The 15,123-nt window shown below is 35.4% G+C and overlaps 1 protein-coding gene across 1 annotated transcript in view; it reads right to left on the bottom strand.

The window, feature by feature from the left end:
- The window catches only part of LPCAT1 (lysophosphatidylcholine acyltransferase 1), a 177,977-nt gene that overhangs the window by 74,606 nt on the left and 88,248 nt on the right, over positions 1 to 15,123 (bottom strand). Inside the window, exons 2-3 of the mRNA XM_044665334.1 lie at positions 10,057 to 10,199; positions 3,074 to 3,288 (exon numbers count right to left, since the gene is read on the bottom strand). Of these exons, the coding sequence (XP_044521269.1) occupies positions 3,074 to 3,288; positions 10,057 to 10,199 (358 nt within the window). The remainder of the gene's footprint in view (positions 1 to 3,073; positions 3,289 to 10,056; positions 10,200 to 15,123) is intronic.

Genomic DNA, 15,123 nt, shown 5'->3' on the forward strand with positions numbered 1-15,123 from the left:
TAACAACACATCATACCAAAGACCAAACTATGCAAACAACTGCAATGCAGGATGCTGCCATAACTCTCAACAAGCCCCACACCTAAATACAATGCAAGAATTTATAAAAGCAGGTGTCGTCCAAAATACTCTCAGGTAGCTAGTGGAAAATCCCAGAAACTAGAATGCTGTGGTAAAATACTTTGCTTGATATTCACAAAGTATCTTTCAGCTCTTCTCTCTGAAGGAAAGCCAGGAATGACTTCCCTTCATTAGGCCAGTATATGACTACTTGAAGACTGAATATTTATAGAAAAATCTATCTATTTATAATGTATAACAACAAATAAAGTAAGAATTAGTGAATAGGATGCCACAGCATCCTCCTCAATGTCATTTATAATGCTAATATTTCAGGTTTTAGTCAATTTTTAAAATACAGAGAGAATAAAAGATAGCAGTGACATTGTTGAAAAAGCTTTGGATTTGAAGTCTGAATAATCTTAACTCAAATCTTGGTGCTGACAACTTACTATCTATTTGTCCTAAAGAAAGGCATAATCTTTAAGGAAGAAGCTCAGTTTTAAGTACCCATAATCCAGCACTAAATTCTATGATTGGTGTTTTACATTTTAGTCAAATTGTTTACTAGTCAAATAGCCATTAAGATAATTGTTTCAAAGTCTTTTTTTCTCTTACTGTTGAAAGATAATTCTGTAATTTAAATACACATGTGAATGGAATAATACGAGAATTTGGAGTCTGGCATAAAAGTATGTAGAAGGATTATCCACAGTAAATGACTTTTCCTTTTCCTCAAATATTTTAGGAGGAAAAGGACATTGAAATATGTAGAAAAAAACATAAACCAAGACTTTTAAGGGGGGAAAAATCATTAGATTGACTTCTCATGCACGAGGAAGTGAGGCTGAAGGACTAATGGTTTTAAGAACTAAAAAGAAGGAAATCTGAGTTAGTATATGTGTTAATTTACTTTCAATCTCGTCTTTGAGGGGGGGGAGCATTTCCATACCTTTCACTCCTGTACCTTTACTCTCCCTCATCAGTGGCCATGTCCAAGAGGGGCAAGACGTATTACTGAGTTTTATACTCTCTGGAACCATAATTCCCTCTTCTACTTGCTCTAAGAACTTTAAAAAATCATTACCACATTGTCTCTGAAAAGGATCTGTCAATTAGCCACCTTACTGATACATTCATAATCTCTGTGATATCCTAGATCAGTGATGGGCAAACTACTGCCTGCGGGCCAGATGCTGCCCCCTGAAATGTCCTATCCAGACATTATTCCTAATCTGATGAATACAATGAGTAGGATACAATACAATGAAACTTCCAAAGAGTTGCCTTAGAAACAGACTGACAGATGAGCATTTCCTTTCCTTTGGCTCCCTCTTTAAAAAGTTTGTCCATCGCTCGTCTAGATCATAACACTCATCCCTGGACACCTCTCCCTTGCATCTTGATAGGTTCCTATATTTAGAAAGGATCTCAGGTCAACTACTCTAATTCACTCATATTATAGATGAAGATGCTTAAGGAACCATGTCTTTCCCATTAGGATGTAAGTTTCTTGAGGGCAGGCATTTCTTTTTATATTTGTATCCACCAAACTTAGCACAGTGTTTGGCATATAGTAAAGGTTTAACAAATGTTTTTCATTAATCATTTTACATTATAACTGAAAATAATGGCCCATCTTTATAGAAGAATTTGAGTATTTAAAATTTGATGCTACAATGGTTTTTATTTCAAATCCATGCTGGACACTGGAGAATATGAAAGAATCATAAATATCTACTTTCAGTGTTTCTACAGTCTTTTGTAAAAAAAAAAAAAATCAACACACAGAGGATTCAGTTTAAAATCTAATAATAAGAATTAAACTCAATAAGGGTGACAGGAACTACCAGAAGGGAGAAATTTGTGTGCACCATACTGGTTTGGAAAGTTTTATTAGAGAAAGTGGAATATGAGTTAGGTCTTGAAGAATGGTTAGTATTTGAAAAGGAAAAATACAATAGGCTCAGGTCTTCCAAGCTGGATAAGATTGTAAAAGGTAGAAATGATAGTTTGTTCCAAATGCAAGGAGTCCTGGAAGGAAATGATGATTTGTGTTTTTAAAAAATGGTAGGCTCAAAGTAATTAAAAGTTGAAAAATTTAAAAAACAACTATTATATAATTTAGTATAGTTGAAAGAGGGTTGGATTGAAAGTGGAGGGTGTTCAGGAGGTATTTGAGATAGGGTATGCCATATAATTTCCCTGTGTCTCTGTTTTCCTCTCTGTAAAATGAGAAACAAGAGACAGAGGATATAAAAAAATTGCTTCCAGTTCTAAGATCAGAATCTTTATGGTATAGTGGAAAGAATGTTAGATTTGGGTTGGCATCAGTAGATACAGGGTTGAATCCTCATTCTGCCATTTTTTTTACTAGTTAATGCTTTTATTTTATAGTCATTTCAGTCCTGTCCAACTCTTCATGTGACCCCATTTGAGATTTTCTTGGCAAAAATACTGGAGTGTAAAACCGAGCAATTTGCCAAATCACGACTTTGCTGAGGAGGAGTTTCCCCATCTATAAAGTGGTGATAATAATATACGCATATGCTGCTTCAACAATGTAAGAGTACTTGGTAAAATGTAAAGCACAATTATCCAGATATAAACAGAGCTTTTTAAAGTCGGTTCTATAGTCAAATCAAGGTTTTTATTTTTTTCTATGTAGGGTAATGTGATGACATGCTAACTAATACAAAAAGTATTTTGGCATTATTAATCTAAAAATATAAAATGTAATTTCAAATTGATAAATATAAATAATTACAAAATTAAAAATACTTATAGTATTTACACAAATAAGTGAAAGCACTGTGATTTCATCAGCATAGGGAATTCCACTAATGAAATAATAATATATTCAATATTGAAAATATCATAAAAACAAAAATTTTAGAGACTATACAAAAAAAATCAACCTCTTAATATAGAAAAGAATTCTTTAACTATATGTACTCACACTATTAAATTAAGCACATATGTTGTTGGTCCAAACATGAACTGATTCACTTACTTCCCCATATTGGAATGTTTCTGCTTTCTGCCTTCATCACAATAGAAGACATGGTCATCGTTACAGGAATGGCGTCAAAGTAGGAGGAATGTGGGGCTAGAGTCAGGATCGCCGCTTCCGTTGGTAAGGCCTGTCTGCCCTTTACGGTTACCCAGTGAAATCCACCAACAAACCACATTGTCCGCATGATGGCTTTCAACAGAAAGTCCACTACCCTGTAAGATAAGGGGATCATTATAATATTTGAAATAAAATAAAATAATCACTACATAATTTAAAAATATGCTAGTGTTTCTAAAAAAATACTGATGACATAAAAAGGAAAGAAATGAGGCCAAAATTACATTTTACAAATATCTGTAAAATATTTTTCAGAATGGTTCCAGGTTAATTCATTTTAGTTTAGCTGTAACTTCAACTGTTGGCTCACTGAAAAAGTGATTATGGTTTCCGAATGTTGTCCAGTATCCAACTCACCATCTTTGTACTAAATTAAAGAAAAGAATTACAAATATAAGTAAATAATTTGAAGCTAGCACTGAAATATTTCATGCAAACATTGTCTCCAACATAAAGGAGGAAATATGTTAAAATAGGTGAATATGGTTTTTCTTTGAATTCTATTAAAAATCTTATATGAAATATGTTCCTGAGAGATTAAGGTCAGGAACTAAGATTTACTATCATTATATCACTAAATCTGCTTCCACAGGCATACAAAAACAAAGCTTAATAGGATCAAGTTTCTGGATGCAATGGAAAAGGGCAATAGGTTTGGAAAACAATTCAGTGCATCCTAGAATAAATAAATAACCTTTTTTTTTTTTTTTAAGGGATACCGTTAGTTTTCCATCTTAGAATCATTACTGTGTATTTCTTCCAAGGCAGAAAAGTAGTAAGGGCCAGACTATGGGGGGGTCAGTGACTTGGTCAGGGTCACATAGCTAGGAATTTTTGAGGCTAGATTTGAATCTCTCTTCTCTAGGCCTGGCTCTCTAACCACTGAGCCACCTAGTTGCCTCCCAATAAACTTTATTAATCACTGGAAACACTGCAAGATGTAAGCATAAAATGTGGCCAACTAAAAAAATCCCACTAACATACAATTCCCTGTTAGAATATGAGCTCCATGTTTGTAGAATTGTAATTTTTAAACATTTGTATTCCAGACACCTAATACAGTTTATGATACATAACAGATATTTAATATATACTGAGTAGTTAATTAAAAACTTATAAATTAAATTGAATTTTGTCTCCAAAGCAGTCACTTTGTGAGAGTGGGAGAGGGCACATTTTTTTAATGCTGCCACTGCTAAAAATATTTTTGGGACTATTCAACAATGTTGTGAGTGGGGGAGGTATCTAGGTAGCACAGTGGATAGAGCACCAGGCCTGAAGTCAAGAGGACCTGGGTTCAAATCTGGCCTCAGTCACTTCCTAGGTGTGTGACCCTGGGCAAGTCATCTAACCCCAATTGTCTAGCCCTTGCACTTTTCTGTTGTAGAGTTGATAGTAAGACAGAAGGTAATGTTTTAAAACAAAACAAAACAAAAATAGTAAGACAGAAGGTAATGTATTAAAACAAAACAAAACAAAACAAAAAGCCAACAGTTGAAGTTACAGCTAAACTAAAATGAATTAACCTGATTGAGGGCTAGTTGTACATTCTATATCCCCATGGTCTTAAATCTTTGACCTCTGGAATTTTAGGGTTTTTTTTAAGACCCCCACCCCCCCAAAAAATATAATCAAAGTCTTGTAAACAGTAATAAATTTAGGTAATAAGTTTTGGAATTTTACTTTAATAAGATTGATTTTCTTAACTGTCTCTGAAGGAGATTTAAAACTATTCTGACACATCTCCTTGGAATATATGTGATTATTTCAAAGAGCAGAATTCATCCTATAAATATTTTTCATCCAATAGATTATACATATATATATATATATATATATATATATACACACACACACACACACACACATATACTGTAGGATATATATATCCTACAGTGTAGCAGAGAGCTGGCTTCTTCTTCCTATTGTGTAACCCTGAACAAATCAAGGAACCCCTCAATGCCCCACGGCAACTCTTTAAATATAAATTACAGAGAAGGAGACTTCTCTATACCACTGAAATCACAAGTTCAATTCTTATCTCAATCTTTATTTTTTTTTAAAAACAGTTATTATTTTATGCCCACATCTTATGGGTTACCAAGTTTCAAAAATGTCTCAAAAACTAACCAATAAAGGTTTCAGAAATGCCATTTATATAAAACAAATGTTATTTATAATGTAGACAATGATCATTTTAGAACAAAAATAGAAGAAAAACAGAGCTAAATTCAAGTTCACTTCATTACTTTCTATTCTGGCAAATGAGTCTTTAGTGTGTGTGGGGAAGGATTAATGGAGAGGTGGTAGGGAACATATACACCAAAGGGAAAAGATTGGTAAGCTAGACAGTTAGTCAGAGAACATTTATTTTTTTAGGAAATGGTTAGTGTTTTATTTTTATTTTTGAAGATGGGTTGGTGTTTGGGGGGATTTTTTAATGCCAAATATTGTGCTGGGATCTAGTTACAACAAAAGGCAAAATAACAGACACTAATCTCAAAGAACTCACGATCTAATAGATTCAATAACTAAAGCATTTTGTTAACTACTCTATCTCCTTCACTTTTTTACAGATCATTTTTCATTTCTTTAATGTGTGTTCCCCAGGATTCTCTCTTTGGTCCTGTTTTGTTTTATTTTCTCTAGCTACACTCCATCGATCAATAAACAAGCACTCATCAAACATTTATCATTTCCTGGGCACTGTGGGCATAACGAAATTAAAACCTATGGCTTCGAGAAGCTTTTACTCCAAAGGGAAGGAGACAAATATCAGACATATACAGAGTATATACAAAATGAATATAGAATAGGCTTCCTTTTCAGGAGGGAGACCCTAGCAGTTGGGAAAATTAGAAAAAGTATCATGTAGAAGAGGAGGTGATTCTTGGGCTGAGTTTAGAAGGAAAAGTTTCCAAGAGGCAGAGGGGATAAGGGGGACTATTTCAATCATGGAGATAGCCAATACAAAAGCAGGGAGAAGAGAGATGAAGCTTTGTGAGTGAGCAACAGCAAACAGACCAGTATGGATGGACTGTACAGTGCCCGAAGAAAAGTTCATAACAGAATTCCAAGAAAAGTTGTTTCTTAATTAGCACCTACTTCAGAAAATGCTAGAAAGCATTAATAGTGTGAAAGGACAAGCATATAAAGGCCAAAACATTTAAAAAGCAATGTAATCTTTGGCTATTTCCTTCAGAAGACCTTTCCTAATCCCTCTTTTAGTTCTTAGTGTGACTTTATCCTAATTTTTGTTTATTTTTTATATATCCTGCATTTACTTATTTATGAATATATTATATTCCTCTTAGTAGGGTACAAATTCAAAGGTAAGAACTGTCTCATTTTGTATTTGTATCTCCATGGCCTAGTACATTGTGGGTACCAAATTAATGATTAACACACTATTAAAAGTATATTCATGGTGGGGGAAAAAGGTGATAATACAGTGAGGTGAGAGAAAAATGAAATGACTGAGAAAATAAAGGTTCAAGCTTCTGAACTTATTATTTTATTAAGTAATGCAAGCCATTTGTGTAATAAATTGGTTCCAGGCCCTTAGTTTTGGCACTAGATATTGAGTATAGCAGGAGACAGATTTTTATGCACTAAAAACAATCAAATGAAACCAATTAATTAAAAGGAAAACAATTTACCAGGATAGAAGAGTAGGTAATCTGACTTCTAACTGGAGGAAAGATTAGGGACTTTCCAAGTTGGGATGGGCAGAACTAGAATTCCCAGAATTTCCCAAAAATGAGAAAAAGAAGTTTCTTGCTTTTTTCACATGTCTATATTCAATCAAAAGTACATGGAAAGAATAAATGATTGATCAGTACAGGACCAGTTTTCAGATAAGACCTGGGTTGTTTGAGATGTATAATTGGGAGAAAACTTCTCACACCAGTGATGGGAAATCTATAGAACCACAGGCTAGATGTGGCCCTCTGAAATGTTCTATCCAGTGTAAGGATGGGATTTGTGCAAGGGGGATGGGACAAAAGGAGCCAGAGAAGGAGTGGCTGACAGTTGGTGACAGTTACTGGCAGTTGAGACCAGGGAGAATTCTAGGAGTTGCTCGGAGGAAGAAGGAGAGGAGAAGTCTTTGGGCAGTGGACTGTGAGGAGAGAGGAGGAGGATATCTCAGCTCAAATCCAGACCTGAGGGATTCCTGAGGATCTTTATTTGAACACTGAAACCCTAATTCCCTGGTCAAAGATTCCATCGCATATCACCCAGCAAGACTTCAATCATTGAGTCAGCTAAGTTTTTGACTCCATTTTGGGAGTGATTTCTTAGTCTCCTTCACCCATTACCCAACGTTGCTGAGAGACCCTTTCCAGTCTAACTTACAATTACAGAAAGGATAGAAATAGAAATAGAAACAGAAGGGGAAGAGGTGAGGGAAGAAGCTTGGGAGTGGGAACCCCAAAGGTTCCCACCCAAGTGACAGAGTCCATAGGAATAGAGAAGAGGGCACCCCAAAATCCCTCTGCCTTTCACCCCTTTCCCCAACCCCTAAATTGCAAATAATAAAAGCCATTCATTAGTCAGATAGCGTTCCAGAGTGCCTAAAAGACAACAAGGGTGAGGGGAACCACAGCTTGGTCTGGCTGCCTCCATCTTGAAGCCAAACCACCTGCTGTGAAGTTGACTGATCTAGGGGGAGGCTTGTGTGAACTCCATTCTCATTCAGAATCAACCACCTGCTGTGAAGTTGACTGATCTAGGGGGAGGCTTGTGTGAACTCCATTCTCATTCAGAATCGGATTGGAGTACCACATACCTCATCTTATAGGGAAGCCTTGCCCCCAACTCTTGCAGGGAGGCACAACCATCCAGGTCACCTGGTTTTGGGGTGACACCCCCTCAAAGTCTCCCAGTGTATATTCAGCCCTGAGGGGAGAGCTAGAAGAGAGTCTCATCACATAGACTCTCTCTCTCCCCTCTATCATAACATTGGTTACTGGCTCTCATTACTATTACATTGGCCTTGTGACATTGTTCCTAATCTGACAAATACAATGAGTAGGATACAATGCAATGAAACTTCGAAAAGAGTTGCCTTAGAAATAGACTGGCAAATGAGCATTTCCTTTCCTTTGGCCCCCTCTTTAAAAACATTCTGGTCATTATCCAGAACATGATATAAGATTCCAAAAGTGTTCTAACCAGGGGAGAAAATATAAGGAACATCACTCTCTTCACTCTTGGAAACATATCAATTAATTCAGCAAACATTTATTAAATACTTATGTTTAAGGCACTGTGCTGATGTAGCCTAAAATTCAAATTAGCTTTTTTTTTTTTTTTTTGGCTGCCACACTGCACTGACAAATCATAATGAGCTTGTAGCCCACTAGAAACCTCTGGTCTTTGGCATATAAATTCCTTTCTGGTCACAACTCTTCTCCTTCCTTCCCCCCCATACATCCCCCCAGTCTTTTTCACTTGTGAAGCTAATTTTTTATAACCAATATAGTTAATTAAATTTCAAGTTAATTTCATTTGCCCTTTTCAGTCTTTTGACACATCTTTTTGGATCATTTTTCTATCACCTGCTGTATTAGCTATCCCTCCCTGCTTCCTTTGACCCATGAATTTGATAAGCATGCCCTCTATACCATCAGGCAAATGCCAGATAAAAATGTTGAACACAATCAGGTTAAGGACAGAAGAAATGTGGAAAACTTCATTAAAAGCATCCCTTCAAATGGAGAACAATCCACTAATAAATATTTTGGGGTCTAATTACTCAATCAATTCCAAGTCTACTTAACTGTACTATCACCTAATACATAACTCTTTAACTTCTCCATGAAGGGACTTACTAAAGGTTTATTAGAGAGTATGTATCATGATTAATGAGATTTTTAGAAGTTTAATCTAGTAGAACTATACAGAATGAACTTGTGGAAAAGGAAAACTACCTAGAAGAATTAGGATAATCTAGTCAATGAGGTCCAAGGTTGTGGCACTAAGAATACCAAAACAGGGATGGTTCAAAAGGAAATTTTTAGAACTTTATGAATGAGTTGCTGTGAGGATCAAATGAAGGAGATGGAATAATCAACATGGATTCCAAAGTTAGGATAGGGAAAAAATGTTAATATCATTGACAAGAATAGAGAATTTGGGGAGAAGCTGAGTGGCTCAGTGAATTGAAAGCCAGGCCTAGAGACAGGAAATCTTGGGTTCAAATCTGGCCTCAGCCACTTCCTAGTCACATGACCCTGGGCAAGTCCTTAATCCCCATTACCTAGCCCTTGCCACTCTTCTGCCTTGGAATCAATATATAGTATTGATTCCAAGACAGAAAGTAGGGCTTTAAAAAAAAATAGGGAACTTGATTTGGAAGGGAATACAATTAATAGAATACTGTCAGAGTAGAAAACATATTCTTTCAGTTTCTCATTTAAATACTTTAAGGGATCTCTCGTTTTGTTGTATGGGTATTCATTACAGCAATTCAGATCAAAATCTCTCTTTGACTTAGTAAATATGCTATGATGAATGTTCATTTCTTAAAACTACTTTAATAAAAACTAGCATTCATTTTAGTGTTTTAAAGTTTGCAAAGTGATTTATAGATGTTATTTCAATTAACCTCTAGGGTCCACTGAGATAGGAGTTATTGTTTTCCCTATTTTATAAATGAAGAAAACAGATTCAGAAGGGTTGTGACTTGCCTAAGTAAGCAGTTAAAGGCAAGTTTGAAATCAAGTCATTTTTGTGACTCCAGTCTATCCACTAACTAAACCTTTTAGTGTCCTGAAATATTAACACTTTATCTCTGTTATTTATTTAAACAAATACATATACACATGCACATGTGCTTTCCAAGAGATTTAGTTACTCACTTTCTCCATAAAGCCAGGGGCTTTTCAAGTTCTTTCTCAGCAGATCCCAAAGAAGCAACAAACGCAAATGGCCAGGCCAATAACATCATAAATGCAGCGAATAAAAGTCGGATTGGAAACAGGGTCAAAGTCATGAAGGCAATCTGGAAAAAAACAAAAAAGTGTAATTATTATCATAATATCTTAATTATTGGCATTCCTGTTTACAACTATTTCTCTGTTTGTATTATCAAAAGAAAAAATTGAGGAAGAAAAAAATTTGCTTTATGAGATATTCTTTTAAACCTTTACCTTCTGCTTATAATCGATAACTGAGTAATGATAGTATCAATTTTAAGGCAGAAGAGTTGTAAGGGTTATACAGTTGGGGTTAAGTGACTTACCCAGGGTCACATAGCTAGGATGTGTCTGAATGAACCCAGGTCCCCTTAACTCTGAGTCTGGCACTCCAACCACTATGCTACCATGTTGCCACAAGATACATTCTTTCTAGCTCAAGAATGCCACCTTTCAATAATATAAGGAAAATGTGAAATATTGCATAATGCAGAACATAAATCTTAATTGAGAAACATGATTCATTTGAAATATGCCTTCTGAACATTAATCTTTTTACTTCTAAACTCCCACCTTCTTGGCTTCCAACTAAAAATATCTTTGGTATAGGTAATTTTAGAAACAAGACTGGTGCTTTTCTCCCACTAATTTAATTTATACTCTTTGCCCTGCTTGCTGACTCACATTAAGTAGCACTATTACTGTTAGACTCGACACAAATGCTGCTTTCACATGATCTGATCTAGTGAGGTAGTTTTACACATTGAAGCTGTTGTTCTACCTCAGAAAAAAAGCACTCTTCTTCCTTAACTTTCTCCCAAAAGTCACATAGGGAATAAGTGAACAAAGATCATCATGAGTAGCTACTCGAGAAAACATTAATTAATTAATGGAAATTTTGAAGATTTTAAAAGCCAGAACAGAGAACTGGGATACTCTTTCCTTTTAACACTATTTACAGTGTTATTCCCTTGCCATAGAATCTGGATAAATAGAGTCAATGCCATGAATAGAAACAGGTTGAAAAATAAAGTAAAAAGCTCTTGATAATCAGAGAAAGCAGAACTGATAGGGATTGTTGGAAACAAAGATAGCCCTTTATGAAAAATAAAGGCATATGAAAAATGAAAAATCAAAGAATAATCTTTGGCTCTAAGTAGAAAAGAGGAAGCTGAAGGTCAGCTGAACCTGACTAGAAAGAGGAACCAACAGGGAAAAAGGGAAATTCCATCTAAACAAGGATATGGAAAGTGGAAGCTAGATCCAGGACGAAGACAAGATAGGATTATGGAACTAAAGAATATTTTACATCAAGAAAGCAAATAGAGGAGAACAGATTACAATTTTTGAATGACAAAGATGTCTTAAAAACAGAAAGTTACTGTATCTTTATATTTAAATAAAATGTATATTTTACCAAAGTTTGTAAGGAAAGACAGGCTGGTAACCTTGGACTGAGGCTATGTTCATAGTTACTGAAAGAATTAAATGATAATATAGGCAAAGATTTTTGCAATCTTTTTAGTGTCACATAAACAATTATTCTAAAGAAATTACCTAAAGGTAGTTCTTACAGAAGTTATGCATGTGTCTTTTAAAATTTGACAATGCAATATTTGTCTGTAATTTTAGATAGGAAAGAGAAGAAATGAGTGTTATAGCTAGATAAATTCTCCCTAATCTAACAGTTTAAAACTGAATATAGCAAACAAGCCATTGTGTAGATGAAAAATAAATCGAGGTATAGTGGAAAGAGTCTAATCATAAAACCCAGATTCAAACTTTTCTAATATTTGTGAACTATATTACATATGGCAAGTCACAAACTTTCTGGGCCTAGATTTCCTCATCTATAATCTGAAGGGGTTACATTAAATCAGAAGTATCAAAAATAAAGCCCCTATGAATACTGTTCCAACTAGATTAAAATGTAAATGAGAAATAAATAAAATATAATAAAACATAAACAATGTCAGTATGTGGTTTTCTTATTCAATATGTGGTCTATAATTCCAATATGTGAATTCTTATGTATTTTTGTTGTTGTTCAGTTTTGTCTGACTATTCGTGATCCCATCTGGAATTTTCTTGGCAAAGACACTGAAGTTATTTGCCACTCTCTATCTCTAGCTCATTTTACAAATGAGGAACTGAAGCAAATATGGGTAAGTGATTTGCCCAGGGGCACATAGCTATTCAGTATCTGAGTTTAAATTTGAATTTAAGTCTTCCTGACTTCGTGTTGGACACTATATCCACAGCAACACTTAACTACTTTTATATGGGTTAGTGGTTCCTATTTTTATCTGAGTTTGATACTACTGAATTAGACTGACCTCCTTTGTAGCCCTGAATCTTTGATTCAGTGAGCAAATGAATGGATGAAACATTTCAAAAGAAAAAGAAGTCACTGGTATATATTTCTGGAATGGAAAAGAAAAAAAATCTTTTACAGATTTTTAAAGATGAAACAGCACTGACTATGCACAGTATGAAGGAAAGAGAAACAGAACTAAGACAAATTAATCTGAAAACTATAGTTAACTATAAAACAATGGCAGCAGAAATTGTGGCATCTGAAAATTACCCTTGGGATATTTAGGTAGCATTAAATAAAAAACTGCAGCATTTCTTTGACACAAATGAAAAGATCAAAAAGAGATCCATGGTGTATAATACCTCTTGAGAATGAGATTCACGTCCACTCCACTTCTGTACTAGTGGTACAAAGAGTTGGTAAAGAAAAGTCTCTGCTCTTCCCACTTTGTCCTTACATATAAAAAAGCCTGGCCTGGCTTAACTTGTCATCTTTCCTCTTGGGCTACAACCTACCTGATTCTAAACCATGGGTAAACAAGAGCTGCCTTATCTGTATGTTAGACCTAATTCTGATAAAGGGTCAGCAAGCGGTCAGCAAACATTTATTAAGTGTTTACTAAGCACTCTGCTAAGCACGAAAGACAAGCAGAAAAGCAAAGCCACAGTCCCTGCTCTTGATGAGCCCACAATCTAATGGGAGAGCCAAATATGGAAAGAAATATAAAGAAGATATGTATAGAGCAGAGAAAAGCTAATATTAGAGGCTAAGGCAATGAGTTCTTAGTAGTAAGATAACTTTTCTTCTTTACTTCTTTTAGTATTTCATCATTTTCTGAATATTCTTCTTCAAAGACATGGAATTTTATATTCACCTAAAACAGATTCAAAGCTTGTTTGTAAAGATTAAAATCTGTTTAATTTTAATAACTATCAATAAAGACATTAATTTAGCTATTTCCCAATGGAGCATATTCTGTTTCTATATTCAGTGTCTAGAACATAAGGAGTTGGGTGGCCCATATTCTGATAAGCTTCCTGGCAAACCCAAAACTGGCTTGGGTTATTATGGGGAATGAGCTACAAATCCATAGTGCTGATCCCTTAAGCTCCAAGCTCCAAAAATCTAATAAGAAAGGTTAGATGACCCAGAGGAAGATAAAGAATAGTTTGAGAATTACTGTCCTAAACATTTGGTTTAAGCTACTCCAGGGCAGAATTATTGACAAGTATAAATTGTCCAGAGAGATAGTGTTAAAGTGGATAAAGATCTTGCCTCTGAGTAGGAAAGACATGGGATATAGTCCCACCTTTGACACATACTGGCTCTATGTCTGGCCAAATCATTCAGCCTGTCAGTGCCCCTGGCAACTTTCCAAGGCCATGGATGGTGGAGTAGGTAAAGATCTGCAGTGCAAGAGGAGATTTTTCTCACCTGAAATGCTCAAAACCAGTGAAATGTCAGACCCAGATTTTTTTTTGAAAAATCAATAATTATTAAAAATATATTTTTTGAATTTTAGTATAATGTGCTAGAGACAACATAGGACAAATGTTAAGTTCCCTCTCTAGCTGGGAAGTTTGAAAAAGCCTGCTTCCCTTTGTTAGTCTGTATTAATTTGAGTAGTCTTTATATAGTTCCCCTCCTCCTCCATCCCCATACCCACTCCTTGCCCCATTCCCAAGGGTGGTTATTAAGAAACCAAATGATAAAATGCAAGGACTTAGTTACCTAGAGATAGGAGCAAATTTTGCTTACTATGAGACCTTGGGCTCTATGGTCTTTATTTTCTTTATCTGTAAAATAAGATATTGGATAAGTTGGATAAGATGGATTTTATTCCCTTCAACCTCAAAATTCCTCCATATCCTCATGAAAACTGCTATTGTTTCCTATACTTCCCAACTCAATCAAATGCCTATTACTACCTAGAGTCATAGTCCTGGATCCTGCCATTAAGACTCAGAAAAGCACAACAGTATGATTGACTATTCAAGCTACACATTGGTGTGTGTTTTCCTGTTTGCTTTTATGTTTATGAGAAAGGTTAACCCTTTCATCTTTTAAACTCTTGCCTTGAATTTCCTTATTGATGACTGCTTCACTAGGCCAAATATTTCAGGCAGGTCCCAGTCATGCTTTATTTTCTGGACCATCTCACCAGCTGCCTTGCCACTACTTGCAGAACTGTGTCTCTCAGACCATTCTTGCTACTCTTAATTTTCTAGTTCTGGAACCATGATCAAATCAACAGCTCAGCCATAGTACCTGGAAGGGCTGTGTCGACTTACTCCACTATGGCTCCACTTACCTTCCCTGTTACTTTCTGGATCAAACTGAGCTTCCTGATTACTCATCTTTGTGTATTATCTTCTCCATTAGAACTGAAGCTCCTTGAAGGCAAGCATTGCTTTTGTTGTTGTCTCCCCAGTGCAGAGCACATTTCCCTGGCACTGAATAAATCCTCTTCATTCATTAAATGTATGTAAAATCTCTAATTTATCTGAAAAGTCTTTGGACTGAACCTCTCTTCTTATTGAACCATCCTGGTTCTTTCATCCCCTAGATGGCAACTTTTATGGCTATTTTATTTAATTCAAATTTCTTAAGTTCATGCATGCTTTACTGCTTGCTTGTCCATTCTTCTGCTGATCTATCCTAACCTATCCTAGTGGCTGCTTAATTTGTTCGTA

This window comes from Gracilinanus agilis, chromosome 1, assembly GCF_016433145.1.
Source record: "Gracilinanus agilis isolate LMUSP501 chromosome 1, AgileGrace, whole genome shotgun sequence".
NCBI lineage: Eukaryota > Metazoa > Chordata > Mammalia > Didelphimorphia > Didelphidae > Gracilinanus > Gracilinanus agilis.